Source organism: Ylistrum balloti, unplaced genomic scaffold (assembly GCF_031769215.1).
Source record: "Ylistrum balloti isolate Yb309-2 unplaced genomic scaffold, AGI_CSIRO_Ybal_v1 Utg369846, whole genome shotgun sequence".
In the NCBI taxonomy this organism is placed as follows: domain Eukaryota; kingdom Metazoa; phylum Mollusca; class Bivalvia; order Pectinida; family Pectinidae; genus Ylistrum; species Ylistrum balloti.
Window position 1 is genome coordinate 885,650 of NW_026782001.1, and position 19,764 is coordinate 905,413.

General features: G+C 34.2%; 1 protein-coding gene across 3 annotated transcripts in view; it reads right to left on the reverse strand.

The window, feature by feature from the left end:
* The window catches only part of LOC132545388 (extracellular serine/threonine protein kinase four-jointed-like), a 73,718-nt gene that overhangs the window by 3,360 nt on the left and 50,594 nt on the right, over nt 1–19,764 (reverse strand). For all 3 annotated transcript variants that reach the window (XM_060209069.1, XM_060209070.1, XM_060209071.1), the window contains 4 exons: nt 13,084–15,433; nt 1,669–1,845; nt 1,086–1,266; nt 347–511 (listed from right to left, as the gene is read on the reverse strand). In XM_060209069.1, coding sequence (XP_060065052.1) covers nt 347–511; nt 1,086–1,266; nt 1,669–1,845; nt 13,084–13,876 — 1,316 coding nt within the window. In that variant the 5' untranslated portion in view covers nt 13,877–15,433. The remainder of the gene's footprint in view (nt 1–346; nt 512–1,085; nt 1,267–1,668; nt 1,846–13,083; nt 15,434–19,764) is intronic.

Sequence of the window (19,764 nt, forward strand, 5' to 3'; positions counted from 1 at the left end):
AAAATAAATCATGTAGGAAATTTAGAGTATTGAAACCTTTTTCACTAAACATTGATAATAAAAAATCATTTTATGACATTGACCAAGAAAAAGGGATACAGTCCATAGGGACCATTTCATTAAAGGTTTAATTTAAATCAGATTAAATGACACCAGAGTATCTTTATCACATGTATATTGGCAATCAATTGAGCTTATTGCTATACTGTAGTGAAGCAAAGGGAAGTAACTCTTGGGAGATCAGAACATAGTCTTGACTTCTTTTTTTATTTTTGGATAATTTTTCATGATCTTATACTGTAGGTAATGTACTAGTATACAGACATTACACAACCTTTATACACACCTGTCATAGTTGCCAGTGAGGTAGTCAAACAAGATCATGCCTCCCCACTGGAATAGTTGGGACAGTTGAGTTGTGGTGAGGTTGGAATTCTTTATTGATGCCTGGTTTATCACAGATTTCTGCTCATATTTTTCCAGAATAAACTGAGGTATTTTGACTAGAGAGCTGCAAAATAATATAAATTATGTTACCACATGTTCTAAGCATCCAATTATTTTTTCCTAGAAATCCAAGTTTTCCGGTTCGAGGTAATGTCAATGTGTCTTCTAATTTGTAATATTGAAATGATCATATGATGATGACATCGTTGTACAACTTGTGATGTCAAATAATGTCAGAACTATTTGAATTTTCCATTTGATTGTGCACATTTGACTTTCTATCGCACTTAAACTGATTATGGTAATTTGATTGGGGGTGGATTTCTTTGACAGGCATCTTTTGTCCACAATAATTTAATTGTAAGATGTAGGTGTATTTGATAACTTTTTGAAGGTTTTGAGTAAGTTTGACATGTAAAATGTCTTGTACTCCTGAACAGAAGTCTTAAAATCTTGATCAAGTCAACGTTTAATAAATGTGATTACAAGCTTCTAATGGAAGAAGGAAAATACCTGTCTGTTTTAGGCTTCAAAGATTGATTTATGAATGATTAATTTTTTCTGGCAACAAACTATTATGCTAATGAACATTATGTATCACTGTGTAGTTCGGAACTTTATTATGAGTTGTAATTTACCGTGAGCTTTCCATGTTAGGTATCCATTGGATAAGAGCGACAACCTTGCCGTCTTTCCAGTCGACCTTGCTGTAGTTGGTGGTGAGCCATCTAGGAGAGGTCTGGTTTGTGATGGACAGGACAACTGCAGGCACGCTATCCAGTCCCAGGAGTCGAGAAAGGTAGAATGACAGCACCTCACCTGTGTAGCAATAAAAGTTAATCAGATAAGTGAGTTCCTTGTTATTTGCTTGGTACTGTTTTCAAGATCTTCTGTCAATTGAAGTTTTATTGTTCATCAGTTAATGAATTTCTTTCTTGAATATCTACAAGCAACATTCTTTTAATTTCTGCATATGTTTTCCATCAAAGACAATATTGCAAAAATAAACTTTGTTTTTAGGGAGGTTACTTTACAGCACATGATGTTCCAATGGTAAACAATACTGCCATTTCAGATGGAAAGCCCAGCCTTATCTGCATGGTGTAATATTTTGATGTATATGAAGAAAGTAATTTTGTTGTATGGGTTACTTTTCACTATGTTAAGAAAAAAAATTCTGTGATGTAAATTTCATGTTCACTGTTGCATTTTAATTCTTACCAAGCACCATTTTGTTGTGAGGCTCTCGGTACCTGGCACACATGTGCCTCCCATCCTCCAGGGTAACAAAGCTGTTCTTAGGGCGCCCACATTTGTCCCAGGCCGGAGGGTCAAGGTACTGTACTCTCTGATCCCGCACTGACGATATATAGTCTAGTGTCTCTTGGAATGTGTGACCTGTTAACAAAAAATTCTTATGTACAAACACCGTCTTTCATACTGATTAGATGTGTGGTTTGGGATATTCCATACACTGTGCAAAGGGAAGTTGTTGTAATGATAAGAAAATGTAAACAAATTGAAACAGTATTTTTTTGATATGATGCAGCGAAACCCACTTGATATCATGTTCCACCTGTCAGGGGGAAATGTGGTATTAAGCAGAATGTGACATTAACTGTTGACATATTTTTGTGGATGTCTAAACCCGGATGTTAATTTTCAGATGTGCCAAACTGACTTGTCTCTAAAGAAATTGTTTGAAGACAATAAATTTGTAATTTGATTTATTTTTCCCACAAGAAAACTGATTTTTTAAAAACTTTTATTTGTTTATTCTTTAAAATATCAAAACTGCTATCATAAAGTATCGTGAGCAACATTCTGATATTATGACCAATTGGGTTTCCAATCTTTATTTCATATGATATGTTTTTCACCCTGACGAATCATGCTAGAAAAATGAGCAAAGCCCAGTGAAGCTTTGTGGGGCAGGTGTGATAATTTTCTATGATAAATTATGCTTAATCCAGGCTTCATTACATGAACCTGAAGTTCAAATCAGTTATTTTAGCATATTAAGCTTTGTATCAGAAATGTGTTCTCGTAAATTTAGAAATGACGACATTTACAATGACGACATTGACATGCCGTGGTTTTGTGTCTAATGGGCCATTGTAAAAAGAAATAAAACAACACAATTTATCAAAACCTACGGTTCATGGTTGATTATTTTCAGAAATGTCTCTTGCAAAATAATCTTTTTTATTTTGAAATTGATCCTGGTATGCATACTAAAGACTTATTTTCGAGAAGTTTTGGAGGACTTAGCGGCATGGAGGGTATGAGGTGTTAGACATACATTGGTTGATCACAAAATAAGAGACTTGTTGATTTTGCAGTTATTAAAAAAAAAATATAAGCATTTTGATTATTTTTTTAATCGTGTAGTCAGTTTTACCTAGCATAATGAGTAATGCTGTGTTCAACTGTTTATACTTGGTAGTTATGTTTCCATGATAATAGATTTTAAAAGAAATGAAAGTAAACAATACTTTAAACATATCTATCAATATTTTTCAGAATGTGATTCATTGAAATGGGTTTCTCATTTTGTAAAGACTTCAAAAATGTGAATACATGGGAGATAACTAGAGTTATATCAAGATATGATTTAAAGGGTAAGGGAGACCACTCTTGTTGTCTTGAGTCAATTAATGTGCCTATTCATCTAATCCTTTGATATAATTGGTTAAAGGAGTTTTTTGGTATTGTTATATGGCTGTCTGTTCTATATAACAGTCCTTGTGACACTATTAACACTGAGTCTACAAAATCAATTAATAGGAATGAAACACCAATTTCTGTTCAGTTTGAAGTACATGTGAATCTGGTGATGATGTGCTACACAGGAGTAAGTGTTTGATGTGTCATAACTCAATACTGAAGGTTATTTGGCTTTTGAAGTCAGAAGTATATATAAATAACATTCTAAGTTGATAAAATCTGATACCATTTTTCTGCCATTAATGAACAGCCTTTTTATGATTCCTAGTAAATTCTACATGAAAATAAGTTCGTCAAGCGGAACGTTATGTAAAATTGTTCGCAGATTGATTTCCATCAAGGGATGGTATAGTGTTTATGTTGGTTATCTACCCGTGTGTGGCCTACTTTGTAATTTCCTATTTAGTCAATATGTGTTTTGCTTATCAAAGGCAGTAAGAGTTCACCACATATGGAGTGAATCATAATCGTGGGGCTGTGTATAACTATAAGAGCAAATTGGCCATTATGTTTTTTGGTATGAAAATTAAGTGTCAAAACCACAATATTTCTAATGAATACCAGTCTCTGTGGTGGCTGATGTCACATTTGATAAACATATGTGACATAAAAATGTTGATTCAGAATGAGAGAGGAAATTTTAATGGAAGAAGATCATATAAATTACATTTGGAGTCCTGGTGCCAGACATAAAAAAATAGATTCATTTATTCATACATGGTCAGTCTTGATATTATAAACGTTCAGCTGTGAAATACTGTTATTTCTAAAAGCTTTCAGAAATGGATGCTGAATCATTGTACTTACTAGGATATATCAAAAGTTCAGTTCTTTGTAAAGTCAATTTGCAACAGCACAAAGTGATGATAACCCAACTTTTAAGGGATATTTTCACCAGATATAATGTGCTTTTGAGGTAGGGTGTCATAAGTGCTTGGCAAAAATATAATTAATTTTCTTTTGTGGAAACAAAGCTAATGAAATGAGTTTAGGATGTATCTAATAGCAATCTTAGAATCAGATTTTTAATTTTACATTAATAAATGTTGGAATGAATCGGTGACTGACCTAGTAAGTAATTAGAATCCAAATTGTAATTAGCTGATAAGGAGAAATCCTTCCTTGAGCTAGTTATCTTAGGGATGGTAGTATCGGATCACTCACCATGCTGTTCTCCTTCAGGGAAGGTAATCAGCTTTTAATGAATATGGATGGTGGTGTATGTGTGTGAAACTATATGTCTGTCATCAACATATTGATTGATGGATGTTAAGTTCAGCCAGAACCCTCTTCTACAAATGAGGCACCACAGATGATTTCATCATATAGTTTCACTTCCTGGGTTGTGGTACGGTCCACAGAAACATGAGGTCCCACAAGTATATACTAGCTCATATAGTGGTTTGATACAAACTTATGGTGTCCTCATATATGATAACTTATTTACACTCGTGGAGCATGAGGGATGAAAGTTGATGATAGGCTTTTACAACAACTTCTATGTCCACAGCTGAGGATTAGCGGAGATGACATAATTTATAAAATAATGTTAACCAATGTGTGTATAAATATTTATACTTTAGGTGTTATTTCCAAGGGGTTCAGTTACTCATCATTTTTGAAGAATGGAAATGAAATTGCGAAAAAAATACACACATTGTCAATAGAATTAAAAGAGACGAGAGACCTAGGGGCCTAAATGGTCACCTGAGTGAACTTATACACAGAAACAGTTGGAATGAATATGTAGTATAGAGAAGAGAAAATAAGAAGTGTTATTTGTTAAGGGAGAGAAGAGTTTTACCTTAAGACCCTTCCATCTATGAAGAGTATTTGATTCTACCCCATTTAGATATTTTTTGAAATTTCAGTAGATTTTAAACTTTTTGACTATGCCCATCAACTCCTGGGGTTCAGCCAGGGTCATTATGTGCTAAACGTGGAACTGCCGTCTTATCCAAACAATACTTGTCAATTTCTATCTATTTCCTATTGAAAGTAAACAAACTATGCTTGAAAAAGGTAAGCTTCCTATGTAAACTGTATTAAAACTTTACCCTTTCTAAAGGGGAAGTGTAAAACCCCTGGCCATGAAATTTACAATTTGGGTAAAGGTCTATACAACACTTCCATCCCTTAAGTATAGTTTATTCTACCCTATTTTGGTATTAAAAAGATTATTTTTTAAAATTTCAGTCAATTTGCTCCTTTTTGGTCCTGCCTCTCTGGCCTCTTGGGGTGGGGATCATATAATTTACAAGTTTGGTTTACATGTGGCTGTGGAAGGCTTCTGCCAAATTTCATTGAAATCAATATAGGGGTTTTCCAGGAGAGGTAAAATTATAAAATGTTTACAGAAGCATGATGGATGCTGGATGTCAGACAATGGATGGTGCCGGACTAAATGGTATTGCAAAAGGTCGCCATGAGGTGTTTTCACAGGTGATCAAAAATACATTGTTTCACGAAATCTTTTTGCCAAGCTTTCAATAAAACTGAAAATTCATACCATCAGAAAATTCATTTTAATTTACAATATTGAAAAGAAATCAATTTATCTGTTTCTTTTTGTAGACAGAAAAGTATCAACAAACAATTAGGTTGTTGTTAAGCATTGCTTACAGTTAAAAACATGTTGTTTGTGTGATTTGATTTGTATATTTTTTTAAAAGATGGTACAAAAATGTTTGATTTTTCCACTTTATACCAGTAGTAGTAGAAACTATTTATCACATGATGATATTCATGATTATAAAGAACTTAGATCAAAGAAATAATGCAGGAAGAATGCTTTCAAGGGAGATAACTGTATAACACAGGTTTCATATTTAGGGAGTTGGACATTTTCCGGGTTTGACATCCTTGAAACAGCAAAAGTTATGCATTTGGAGCAGTATTTGGCTGAAAACAGCAGGGTAGTTCAGTTGGTTAAATACGGTACTATCAATGTATGATGCCATACAGTTTAGAAATAGCATACTGATGATTGATTCAAAACTGCCACAAAAAAGTGTTTATAAAATTAATGCAATACCATGAGATTAAATTAATTCAGAAAATGACATCTGTCACCATAGGCTTTTGATTCAACTGGATTCTAACAGAAAAGTGATCACTAAATTTTTTTCCTGAAATCTGTTAACAACCCAGTGTTAGAAATTATAACAGCTGAAATCACACTGGTATGTGTTTTTGGTGAATGTATACTTCACCACTCGTGTTAATATCAATATTTAGACATGTATACCTGGGTGCAGTATTAAGATACATTGTTATTTAGACATGTCTTACTTTACTGTTCAGTATTAAGATACATGGTTTTGTAGACATGTCTTACTTTACTGTTCAGTATTTAGATACATTGTTTTGTAGACATGTCTTACTTTACTGTTCAGTATTAAGATACATGGTTTTGTTGATATGTCTTACTTTACTGTTCAGTATCAAGATACATTGTTTTGTAGAGATGTCTTATTTTACTGTTCAGTACATGTATTAAAATACATTGTTTTGTAGACATGTCTTACTTTACTGTTCAGTATTAAGATACATTGTTTTGTAGACATGTCTTACTTTACTGTTTAGTATTAAGATACATTGTTATTTAGACATGCTGTACTTTACTCTTCAGTACATATAGTAAGATACATTTTTGTATACATCCTACTTTACAGAATTAAATTGTTACATTGTTAAGTTGATAAAACTTACTTTACTGTCTATTAAGTAGGTTTTGTAAATAAATCTTACTTTACCATCAAGTATTAAGATACATTGTTGTAAACAAATCTTACTTGACTTCAGTATTAAGATACAATGTAGCACTGTCCAGGATTAAGATACATTATTGTGAAGACAACAGTCTAATACCTTTCGACCTGTGCTGTTAACAACTGCCTTGGGAAGTCAGCATCTGTAGTATTTCACACCAAGGACAATTGACCACGAGTCATGACCTACAGAATTGACCGTCTGTGGTGTTGGGTAGGGTGTGAGGTAAATTAGTGGTAGGTGACATTAATCTACATTAGGGCTGTTTTCAATAGGGCCTTTTAATTGAGGTGTGGAGAAAGCTTAGTATCAAATGAGCCACAGTCTTTGGGGACAGGAAAGGCCTACATTATTTATCAGACAATTCACTCCAGACAAATTGGTCTTGTACTACAATCAATGATTCACACACTGTGTAGGATAGAAACATAAGGCTTTCTGACAAATAGTTCTTTAATCACCATTACAGTGAGAATTCTTAATTTGGCTTTGTAATTTTGTCACCATTTATTCTCCAATGTTTGGAATAGAATAGGTTTGTAACAGGAAGTTTCAATATATGTTTGGTATAACCCTATCTGTATAAGTTCAGTTATAGTCTACCTTTTCTTTTATACTGTCTTTGTAAAGATTTTCTTTGTGTATTTGAAAAGTTTGAAGATGTGATATATTTGGAAATCATTTCATTTACTTCTTCTAGCAAAGGCAATAAAAGATAGGAATTTGCTTCAAATGACTTCTTTTTGAACTGTTTATTACTTCCTGATAACTAAATGGGAATTTGTGACGCCCTATGGTGTTACTTGAATCTACTGAAACCAAATAATGCTTTTGATTTCAATCTCTGAATTTTCTAGCTTCTTGCTTCCAAAAGTGATACTCCCTTAGGCGTGCAGCATCGGGGTTTATATCGCCTTTCTCATGTCGACCAATTCTCATATTTATCTAAAAGGGAGTCAATAACTAGACGAAATAGATGATGTTACACAGGGTTAAAGTATCAAATGGTAAATATACCATATTTATCTGCAAATAAACCCCCTTCTTCATTTTTGCAGTATTATCAATTTCAAGATAGTAAGATAAAAATTATAAGCAAGCAAACCCTTATCATGCCATTTTAATATTGGAATTTTACACCTTAGGCCGTTGTTTATTTGAGGATAAATTTAATAAGAGTTTAAGTGTCTTTGTTTTGAGGTCATTGAAACAAATGTCAATACCATACAGAATTTCTTGCTCATATAAAACCACTAGAAAGATCCCTATGTTTCCAAAATACAGGTACTCGTTGGTTAAAGGTCAGTCCCTCTAAAACTTGACCTTTAACATTCTTTAGCACCATTCTCTGTCAAAATGTCACACACTGCTGTAATTTGTATTTGATGATGGTCTGTAATACCTTTAAAATGGCTAATTTTGTTCACTTTGAAATTGTGGATATATTTCAACAATTTATGCTTTCAGTGTTAAAAGTTTGATTGGCTTCATCACATTTGGAATAAACTTAATTAAGATGTAAAATGCTGCGGTAACCATAATTTAGATATGGACTGTTATTATATAAACTCTTGCACTAACCTTAATTTAGGTAAGTCCTGTTATGGTAACCATGATTTAAGTATAGACTGTTACGGTTACCTTGATTTAGATATAAACTCTTGCACTAACCTTAATTTAGGTAAGTACTGTTATGGTAACCATGATTTAAGTATAGACTGTTACGGTTACCTTGATTTAGATATAAACTCTTGCACTGACCTTAATTTAGGTAAGTACTGTTACGGTAACCTTAATTAAGGTATAGACTCTGGCACTGACCTTATATTACTTTAATTACAGTCTTGTCTACTTATGTCATTAGAGTACAGGTAATATTGTTAGGATGTTTCTAGTGTACAGGTAATAGTGTTAGGATGTTTCTAGTGTACAGGTAATATTGTTAAGATGTTTCTAGTGTACAGGTAATATTGTTAGGAGGTTTCTAGTGTACAGGTAATAGTGTTAGGATGTTTCTCGTGTACAGGTAATAGTGTCAGGATGTTTCTAGTGTACAGGTAATAGTGTTAGGATGTTTCTAGTGTACAGGTAATATTGTTAAGATGTTTCTAATGTACAGGTAATAGTGTTAGGATGTTTCTAGTGTACAGGTAATATTGTTAAGATGTTTCTAGTGTACAGGTAATAGTGTTAGGATGTTTCTAGTGTACAGGTAATAGTGTTACAATGTTTTCTGCCTGAAATTTTCATCTCCATAAAACAAAGGATAATGACATTTGTTGAATGTGCTGGGAACAGTTTTATAATTACTTCCCTACAACCTGTCATTTAATCTGCCTGTATGGATAAAGGTTAGTTAAATGTGATTAAAGTTTATAGAGACTGTTTGAGACTACTTTGCCTTACATTGTGTTAAAATGGGCAATAATATCGATCCTTAAGATATTTATCAGAAACCAGTGTGTAAATCTATACACTGACTTTCAAAGGTATATCACACAAACGGGTTATATCAGATTTTAATGGTAACTATGCTTTGACACACTGGTTTTCCTTAACCGTTTACTGGCATGGTTGAACTACTTTGTTCACATAACCATCAATTTTAATCGGAGTTTGGATTTTATCGCTAGTTTGCATGTCAGAGGGTAGTTCCTTGTATCTTTTAGCTGACGTTAGTCCCAGAGCTGACTAATCTCAGAGAAGATGTTTTTATCCACCATTGCATCCATTAAAAGTCACCACAAGGAGGTGACACCATAGAAAATATGCCCAAGTCACATAAAATATTTCCCGCTGGGTAGCCCAACTCTTTAGTGTTTCCAGTGAAAAAAATACATCATTTATAGCTTTCGTTTTTATTTGAAAATCATTACTGGAATCTTGGTTTGAAAAGCCTGGTGTATAGATATTGTGTCGTTGATTTCTGTAGTAAATAGGATTACGACTCAGCACAGAAAATATATTTGAATTCTATGTCTCCCCTCCGGTTATTACCATCTGCGGGAATTACAGAGTTCACCGGTGTGTGCATCGCATGTACATGTATTTTATTGGCTCCCTCTGGTGGTGACTTAGGGCAGGTCACAACAGTGACATTCCTTTACATAGCCTGTTCACTGGAGCTCTTTATTGTGATATTCAGAAATCTAGCTAACAGAAGTCTTGTATTACAGATTTTTTCCCCTCTACATACCTGAACGTGGTGAACAGAAAAATGTAATTTTACTATATTATATCAGCATTATACAAGACAAGAAGACAATAAACATCTTTTGATAGATATGATATTTATATTCTTAGGTCTTCTACTATTTGATACATTGGTATCAAATTTATAATTCAATATAAGATGAAACAAATTTGATTAAAATGAATTAACATTTTGCATGAATAGAAAATTCGGACAAAAGGTAAGAAGTTTCACAGGTATAATATTATACAATGTACAATAATAGATTTTTTAAATTCTTTCCTTGTTTAACATTGTATTTTTTCAGACTTTTGGAATTCATTAAAGGTGTAGAATGTTTATGAATGGGGTCAGAGATAATTTTATCTGTTAATCTCTCATCTTTTCGTGTAAAAGTAGGGGGATAAAGCAGGATATGATTTCTTAGCATCATGTGGTTATTAATGTAATTTACGCTTTGAACAATACCTTCTATACAAACAGTGTGTTAGCTCCATTTAGGTATTTATGTAGTTGTGCTTTCTTACATAGTGATATCAAAATCAATGTTCATTATAGAAACCAGCTTTTAACAATGCTATCACTCTAGGCGCTGCTTTAGAAAAAATTCAGAGGACCTGACTAGGTCTCTGAATTTTTTCATATTGATAAAGAGGAAAGATCTGACAACCATAAATTATGTTGAGTCTTGATCAAAGAGACTCCCATATTGATATTTAAATTACAATAAACATTTTATTTTGAAGTACAATTAACAAACTGATGCCATCATTGATCACAGATTGTTTGAATATGACCATACGCCGATAATAAAAAAAGATTGGCAATGATGTTAAATGTAATTTTGTTTATTGATGTGTTTTTTTAAAGATATCATGAATGCTTATATAATCAAATGCAACATGAAGTGCTCCAGGAGGACAATTAATTACAATTGGTGTCTCGGAAGATAAAAGTGATTCCTTGATTACAATGAAAAATATGAATCACACTTGCATGCATGTACATGGGCTATACAGATCTATACAGTATCAGCCCTCATCGTTCCAACCATGCAAGCCGATCATAACTGTTTTAATCACCATCAAATAATGGCATTTTGTCACACATAGTTTGACATTATATAGACACTCTCAAGGGCAATCTTGCTAGAACGTAATATGCTTTTGTCAGCTATAAGGAACACTTAATTAGGTCAAACCGTACTGATTTAGCTGAGAAACCTTAAAACTTCTGATCGATATAGTCAGTATTTTGTTATTTTCTTCAGGGGGCTGATTCCCAATGAAATGACAAGAGTGATGAATTTCGTTGGGCTAATCTAGAAAATGGCTGATTGTATCAGACTGATTTTGTTTAGACATGTCTAATTTCCTTGTGGTGAAGATTATAGATTCCCCCCATGATAATACTATCATCTGTAGCAGATTCATGTTGGTCCAGTATGCAGCGGAACAGTTTAGTCATCTCTCCGTAAGGCTGGAGAATATTTGATGTATGTTTGGTAGTATTGTACACTGTTTTTATGATGGATCATTTCCTCCGATTACAGATTTGTCCCAGCGACAGACTGACTTTAGCAGTGTGGTGTTGGATAGTTTAAACTCATCTATTTAGGAAAGGCAGAGGACAAAGCTGGTTGTGTGTTTGATGCATGCCTTTGATTATTACAGGGTGATTTTATTCGATTGAGTAATTTTCTTGTGAATGATTAGAGAATAATTTGTTTCTGTTTCAAGAATGCTGGTTCAGTTAAAACGAGAATGAAAATAAAAAAGAGGACGAAAGTTTCAATTCATTTTACTTAATATTCTTTGATTAAATTGGGCATTTATTGATATATTCAATATTCAATATATGGATATATTCAGACATTAAGAGTCTAACAGGCACCTAAATATTTGCCATTAATACTCCGTAATTTGAGAAAAATCAGCTCAATGACATTGTAAGCGGTTGTTATATAACACTATTATGACATCACAGTCGAATGTGTTTTTGTTATTTTCCTTCATGGTAGAATAATCAGGCAAAATTGATTGTATTCAGAGTTTGGAGAAAAACCTACAAAAAATTCATCATTCCTATATGTAATTTGATTCTGAAATCTTTAATACGATAAGTGCAATAAGATCGGGCACAGACAAAAAACTGGTTGTAAATCTAGAGATCTTAATTCATCAATTGTTTATGATGTTGTTCAGCTGAGTATGTACCTGTATGTACAGTTGGTATACAGGTAGTCAGGTCTGATGAACTGTTAAGTACACCATATATTGATTTTGTATTTATGTTTCTTAATTTTTTTTGTGATTGTTATATCAAAAGCGAAATGAAACAAAAGTTCAACATTCTGATTATAACATTAATGTGTTTAAAAAATACTGTTATTTGATAATTGATTTATAGCCGAAAGACGTTAGATTGTGAGGTTGAGATTTTCTTTTAACAAGAAAAAAAATAGATAAAATTATACAAATGAAAAATAAAAAACAGAGCAATTTCATTAGGATAATGAGATACAGGAGGAAGTTAGAAGTCTTCTATAAATGAATTTAGATTCAGCGATATCTTAAAAATGGCAGCAAACTTTTACTTGATATCAGACTGATCTGTTCCTATTCATTTCTCAGAACTTTGAGGCAGATTAAATGGCAGTGCACATGTTTGAAACTTTATCATGCCAATTTTTTTATGACAGAGATTGAGTTCTGTACCAAGACCTCTTCAATCACCGAATGTTTGAGACATGGCAGGATATCTCATGCAATATTCATTGGAAAATTTAACTTTTTGGGATCGAGACAAAAATCACTTAAGTGCTATCCCTGGTGTAATTGTTACAAAACCAAAATTGTAAGGGGATCCACAACCATCTCTCATCTGTCATAGCTCTGACAGGATTTCTTTATTGATTTCTGATTGTAAATCCAATGATAACTTACCTTTTGGAACTAGATTCTCCACAGTCGGAGACCAGTATATTCCATCCTCGATAATGTCTGTTATTGTCAGCTCATGTTGTACGCTGTCCTTTGAATTACCTTGACGTTTAAGTACAAGGCTGTTTTTATCTGGTACTACCTTATAATGTAAAGGCGGTTTGATAAATCCACTGAATTTGCCTTTGGATTTACGAAGTTGACTCTTAACTTTGAATTCATTTGTTTCTACTTTTTCATCTTTTAATCCATCATCATAATCATCATCCTCATCTTCTTCTTCCTCCGTTTCCTCTATCACAACCTTTTCAATGTCCTCTTCATAATCATATTCTTCACTTTCGTCCCTTCCATTGGTAACATGATCTGTATTTTTGCGGTTAGGAAAATGCTTTACTTCAACTTTCATTTCCACATCATTTGTTCTCAGAAAATTAGATCTCCTTTCCGTCAATTTCACAGTTTCCTTTAAGTTCACATTTTGATAATTTCCATTGAGTTGTAAACCTCGAGGCCTGCTATTACTGACCATTATTTGGCCACTATCTGAATCACTATGAAATTTCTCAATTGCGGCTTTTGGTTGACGCTGACTTCTTGCAATGATATGATTTCCGCCTAATTCTATATCTGAATCCATCAGAAGCTCTGAATGGACAACATTTTCAATGTTATCAACACTATCAGATCGCTGTAGTTGGTTGACCATGATATTTAATGTCAAAACAAAACTTAACAGGAAAAATGTCATTGTAAGTAATAACGTCTTGCGTTTATGCACTCGTGAAAAATACATTGTTTTTTCTTTTTGTAAACTGATTATAGGATTAAGTCATTTCTTTTTTTCGCACAGAAAATGTCATTTTGCTACTGCTATAAATCTATACACACTGGTATGATAAATCTCACAGTTGTTGCACATGTCGTTTCCATGGCTTCCAAACAAGAATTCAAATGAGACCTGCATGCCATCAGTATTTTATTTCCATGCATCCTTCACAAATGGAATTGACATTTAGTGTGCGGAATCGCTTTTGATTTTGACATCGGCTGCTGAGTTGGATTTCAGTATCAACACCAGATGTAGAATGTATTTCCAATCCACACATTAAAAATCCCAAGTTCTCTTTTAATGTTTTCCGTATATATACCATACAGATTCCAAGTTTTCTTGATAATCTATTCCATGCTTGGCAAGCAATCATAGGATTTTCTTGAGAGTAGGATATGAGAAACAGATAAACACAGTAGCTGTAACTTGTAACACAACCTTCTGAGCTACGCAGTGTATTCTATAGATTTACCTGCTGGCTGAGGAAAAAAATCATTGGAGTTGACACGTCACACAGAAACACCTGTGTCTTTACACTGGCAAGCTAGTCCTGTACTGTGGCTGCTAGGGAATCTGATTCTTGGAGAGCTATTGGATTTCCTTGCCTTTATTCCCCTGTGCTCTCCCTGAGCTCAGTGTTCACTTGAGTAGCATGTTCAGATTACGGTCTGTTGCCACTCTCGGGAGTTTCCATGAAAAATTCTCCGATAATTTTCTGTGTTGGTTTGCTGGCACTTCCTTCTGAATGAGTGAGCGCCTTGATAGAGAAGTGTAGACATCAAACATGTAAAAATAAATCTCCACTATAATTAGGTTCTCACTGCTTTTGAATTACACAGGAGGTTTGTTGACAATGGAAGCCGGCTGTACCAGGGACATTCAACAGTAAGACTCTCTCCTGCAGGTTTTTGTTGACACAGGTTCTGTATAGTATATAGAATCAGCCTTCAATGAGTGGTGTTGACTTAGGTTCCAGTTCTGGTCTCCTCAAGACTGGTATATACTTTATTGACTCAGAGCCTGTGTAGTGCTGTACTACGTGGACAGTGAATTGAGAGCGCCTGCTGCAAATGTTTACCCTCCCGTGTGACGCAGTCCTTGATCCCCCCACCCTCATTCACACCGTCACACACAGCCACTAACAACAGTCAATAGAATTCGACAGCTCGAAGAGGCGAATAAATTAACATTGTCACCGCTGACGCGACAGAGGTGACAGCCCTCTGTGGTCCTGAAATGACAACAACTTAACACAATAAAGCCTCAGGAATGGACAAGTCACTTGTCCCGTGGGGTGGGGGTATTTGTTGTTGATGTCCCAAGTAAGTGATAAGTTCGGGTTTCCTTTTACACTTAATTCTGTCTCCTAGGATCAGGTGGAGTACATATCCCCTGGGGTAGGGCTGGTACAAAGCCTGTAGTCTTGGAAATGATGTTAAATCTCCTATTACACTTCCCTTTCACTGGGAGTCTGACGAGAGGTCATTCAACAACTGCTGCTGTTGTTCGTGGGTTCACAACCTGTGTGAGAAAACAAGAAGGGAATTATATTTAACAAAAAAGTATCATACACTTTTACAGAAATAACTGAAAGTTTAATATTTGGATAATATAATCATACTCTTATCATCATAAAAACAAACCTGTTTAGTGTCTCAATGTTAAAGAACAACAAAACAACACATATTTTCAGGTTTTACAAAAATGGGTATGAAAATTGTTTTGTGTTTGAATAAATAACAAATCCAGTTTTGATTGGTGTTGGTTTTTGTGAAGAAGCCATGGATTTCAACCCTATGATGAGAGAAGTATGAATGAAAATTCTCTTGAACTAAACTGCATGTTTTTATCGTTTAGATGGGGGATGAGAAACTATGAACTACTATCAATATTCCATTTTCCTTTTGTTCAGCAACATATTGGTTGTAAATGAATTAGACAATGGTGTCGTTGCACCCTGGATGTATTTAGTGATAAAAGAGGAAAGTTTGGCTTCAACATAGACTATTTATATAACAAAATTGCTATTAAGTTCAAAGAGAGATATGTCAGATATTTTTGTTCATTAAAATATTTACCCGGAGGAAGTTGCAAATATGTTTCATTGGATAAGGTAATATTGAGTAGAGGAAAAATCAATTCTTTTAATAGGTTGTGTGAGTTATAATTCAATATTCTCAATGAAGTTCTACATGGAGTGTAGCACTTATTAGATTAAACAGAGTATGTGTGTAACTTGTAATAAATCAGGTTATCATTTAATGGATGATATGTAGGAAGCAGACGGCAACATCTACAACATATATTATTGTTGCTACAGTGATCACATACTGAATTAAAATCTAATTTACAGCAGAACATTTAGGACTTAGAGGTATTAGTATGAAGTGTTTCACCAAGCCTGTTCTGATAACATTCACCAACTCCAGAATTCTCCCCAGGCGAAGATGTCTCCGGGGGAAATACACGTTATAGTGAGAGAGGAGACGAAATGGTGATCCTATCGTCCTGCTACTTATTTAACTTTCAAATACGGCAACACATTAGATATACAATATCAGGAATTTAAATATGAATAGGATTACTGTACTGAACCTTTATCTTCACTATTATAATAGCTAATCATTGAAGATGGCATGCTTGCCGGTAGACATTTTAAGTGAAATCTTACATATTCTCATATCACATTTTGAAATTCTGTTTGTCATAGAAAACCTTGCCTTTGATCGAACCCGCTCCCTTTTGATATGAATTCAACTAGTTCCAATATTTGATGCAGACTATTCCATGTTACGATATAGGTGTGACATGTTATCAATTTGATTGCATGCCAAAAGACAATCTTGCATGCTGTGTTGGACGCCTGGTCTCGGGTCTGCTAACCAATATGAGGATAGGATGATTTCTGTATTGGTTTTTGTGTTCCGTAATTGGATTGGTCATATCATCACTATCAGCGAAATGTTTAAATAGTCACCCACATTGACTGGAACATGATTTGATTACGTTTTAGTACCCATTTGATAATTGTGATGGTCTCCTGTTCTCTGTTCTCTCTTTTTGTCAAACACTCCTTTCTCTTATTTCTCTGGGTTTTCTTTCTTCCTGGGCTCTCTTTTTTCCTTCTTCTGATACCATACACCGTTTACCTTAAATAATAACACCCCTCCGTTGGTACATAGTAGCCACCTACCCCCTCCCTCCCTCCTTCTTCTCCACTATCACAATTTCCTTGCATCATCCTGTTAGTGTGAAAACTTGCGATGAGTAATAAAGGTCCTGATTTGATAATAAATATTGATGCATCATGCAAAAATAGAAAAGTAGGGATGATTGTCCCGTAGGGTGTATAATCTCCCGAGGAATGGCCTGTACAACATTTACATAAAATACCACACTTAATGGATACCCGCGAGATGTCTGCCTTCATTTCTATGGAAATTGGAATCAGGTGATGTTCTGTAATGATTTTGCAAGGAATGGTTGGAGAAAGAAAGAAAAATTTTCCACTGAATTTATGTGAAATGCAATCTAATGAAATAGTATTAACCATGAATAATAACAAATAGCCAGACACGGTGAACTGAAATTACACCAGGTTGCTGTAAATTCTGGGAAAATTTTAAGTCCTATTAATAAGATTGGTTAGGTGTCCAGAGTAATTCTTATCAAGAACATTTGCCAAATTTATGGAAGATATAGCATCTCATGGAGTCTTATTACGGATTGGGTATCGTGGGCAGACAATTTCTGGGGAAATAAAACTGGTTTGTTGTTAATTAAAGTGATCCTTTCGGAATTCTAATCTCATTCCATAGCCTGGCCAAGAGTCAAATTTTCATTATAAACGTAAAATTGGATCATTATTTCCTTAAATTTGGAGACGATGGAATTTTTCAATTTTGCACCATAGCATTCATGTTTCCTAAAGCCTTTAGATTTTAGATTTATCAAATATTTACACAGGTTTTTAAACCAACCACATGTTTTTCATTCTAATGTATATCCCATGACTAGTGGCAAAAAAGGCTTCTACGTCAAAGGCATGCAGTCCATGGTGCAAAGAAAACACTTAGGCACCTTGCCCTACAAAATTAACCCCTAGGGTATCATGACAGATTGAAAGAGAAAACAGTGCCTCATGTAGCGAAAATATTCCTCCGAGAATCACAAGGAGAAAAGTCAAACACTTGTTGGTGCCATTAGGTGCAAGGTTAGCTAAAATGAGTTCAGTTTTTTTTTTAACTTGTAGCATTTGGAGACATTATGATACTGAGCGTAAATTTTTCAACAAAATGCGGAGACCATATCTCCATTAGGTTATTGCAGTGAAAGTGTTATTGTATTGCATGTGAGTGACTGGTATTTCAAGACAAGGTAGCTAGATTGCTGCAGGACCAGTCACCTTTTCTTGTCACATATTTCTTACTCACTAATAGGCTTCTGTTGAGAATTCATTTCCAATTCTTGAGAAAATGTAATTAGTTGCTGTTTCTTAAAGCCCACATTATATTGCCATGGAGGAAAATAGCATTACAAAAGAATAAAATAGCATACAGCAATTTTGTACTCAGTTCAATGAAATACATCAGGCTCTAGTCAGGAGTATTGATGTTTAACAGGAAATTTAAATGAAATGGGTTTTCAGAAAGGAAACCTTCAATTTAGTCCATTTACATACTTCACATAAAATTGCATGTTTTGTTAAAATGATTTGCTGTGTTACATTACTTTAGAAATTGAATTCAAATGTAAATGTTCGCTAATGGCGAGGTTTTATGCCTAAACGACTACCAATACGATTTGGATAAGGTCTTTGAGAGTTCTGAGGAAACTTAGTAGTGAAAAATGTCTGTGTATCTTTCACTATTAGCTCTGAATGGTCTGAATTTTTAAAATTTTGAATATATTTGTGAGTTTTTTAAATTTCTTATGAGAATCGCACAATACAAAGAATGTTTGTGTAAGGTATTGTTAGTTTTGTTCTAGCTGAGGATCTTTGACAATTAGAAAAATAGGAGTTATCTGAATTTAGCTTCATGAAGATCATAATGTTCTGACGGTTTGCACTCGGTGACATTTAGCCCTGCTTTATAGTCCCTAAAGGCCTAAAGGGCTGTTTCTTATAGTCAAAGTGTGCTATCTACCCAAAAGTAAACAAAATCCAAGACCGGGTTCACGATTTTCAGAAAATCTTTCTTTAATTTCTCAATTTATGATGGAACAGACTGCTGTACAATTATTAGGAGAAAAAAAACCCACTGTTATTTTATCAAATGAGAAACTTATCTAATGTGTAAAGCCAGGAGGTGGGTCTAATTGAGGACAATCAAGTAAGTTTTGTTTTTTATTCTACCAAACAGCAAATGGATGAACTTATTACCAAGCATGGGCTTACTGTAGTGTACACAAACTAAAAGTAATTCTGATACCTATAAAAATCAGGTTAACAGCTGTTTATCAACATAGAAGATGGGTTTTAAGTTCAGTGTGATGGATGGGTTAGGGTTCCTTTGTGTAAGAGGCTTCCTGGACTTGGAAATTACTTCTGGAAAGACTTCTGTTCTACACTGTAATGGACTGTAAACATTATGTGTTTCTGTGAAGGGATGCTTTGTATTGTTAGTAAATATGGTGACAGACAGCCCCGTTATGGCGTTTGGCTAGGAAGGGTCAGTGATAGTTAGAAAAAAGTTTGGATGGGCTGACAGGAAATGGGCTTGACATCAGATTTTTGGACTTGTACCTAAACTGCTCATTGATTAGAGATCAAAGTTCTAGAGAAATTCCAGATACTATTCTTTTTCATAGGATTCATTGCCATGGTAAAAGTAATGGTAGTCTAGTGATTA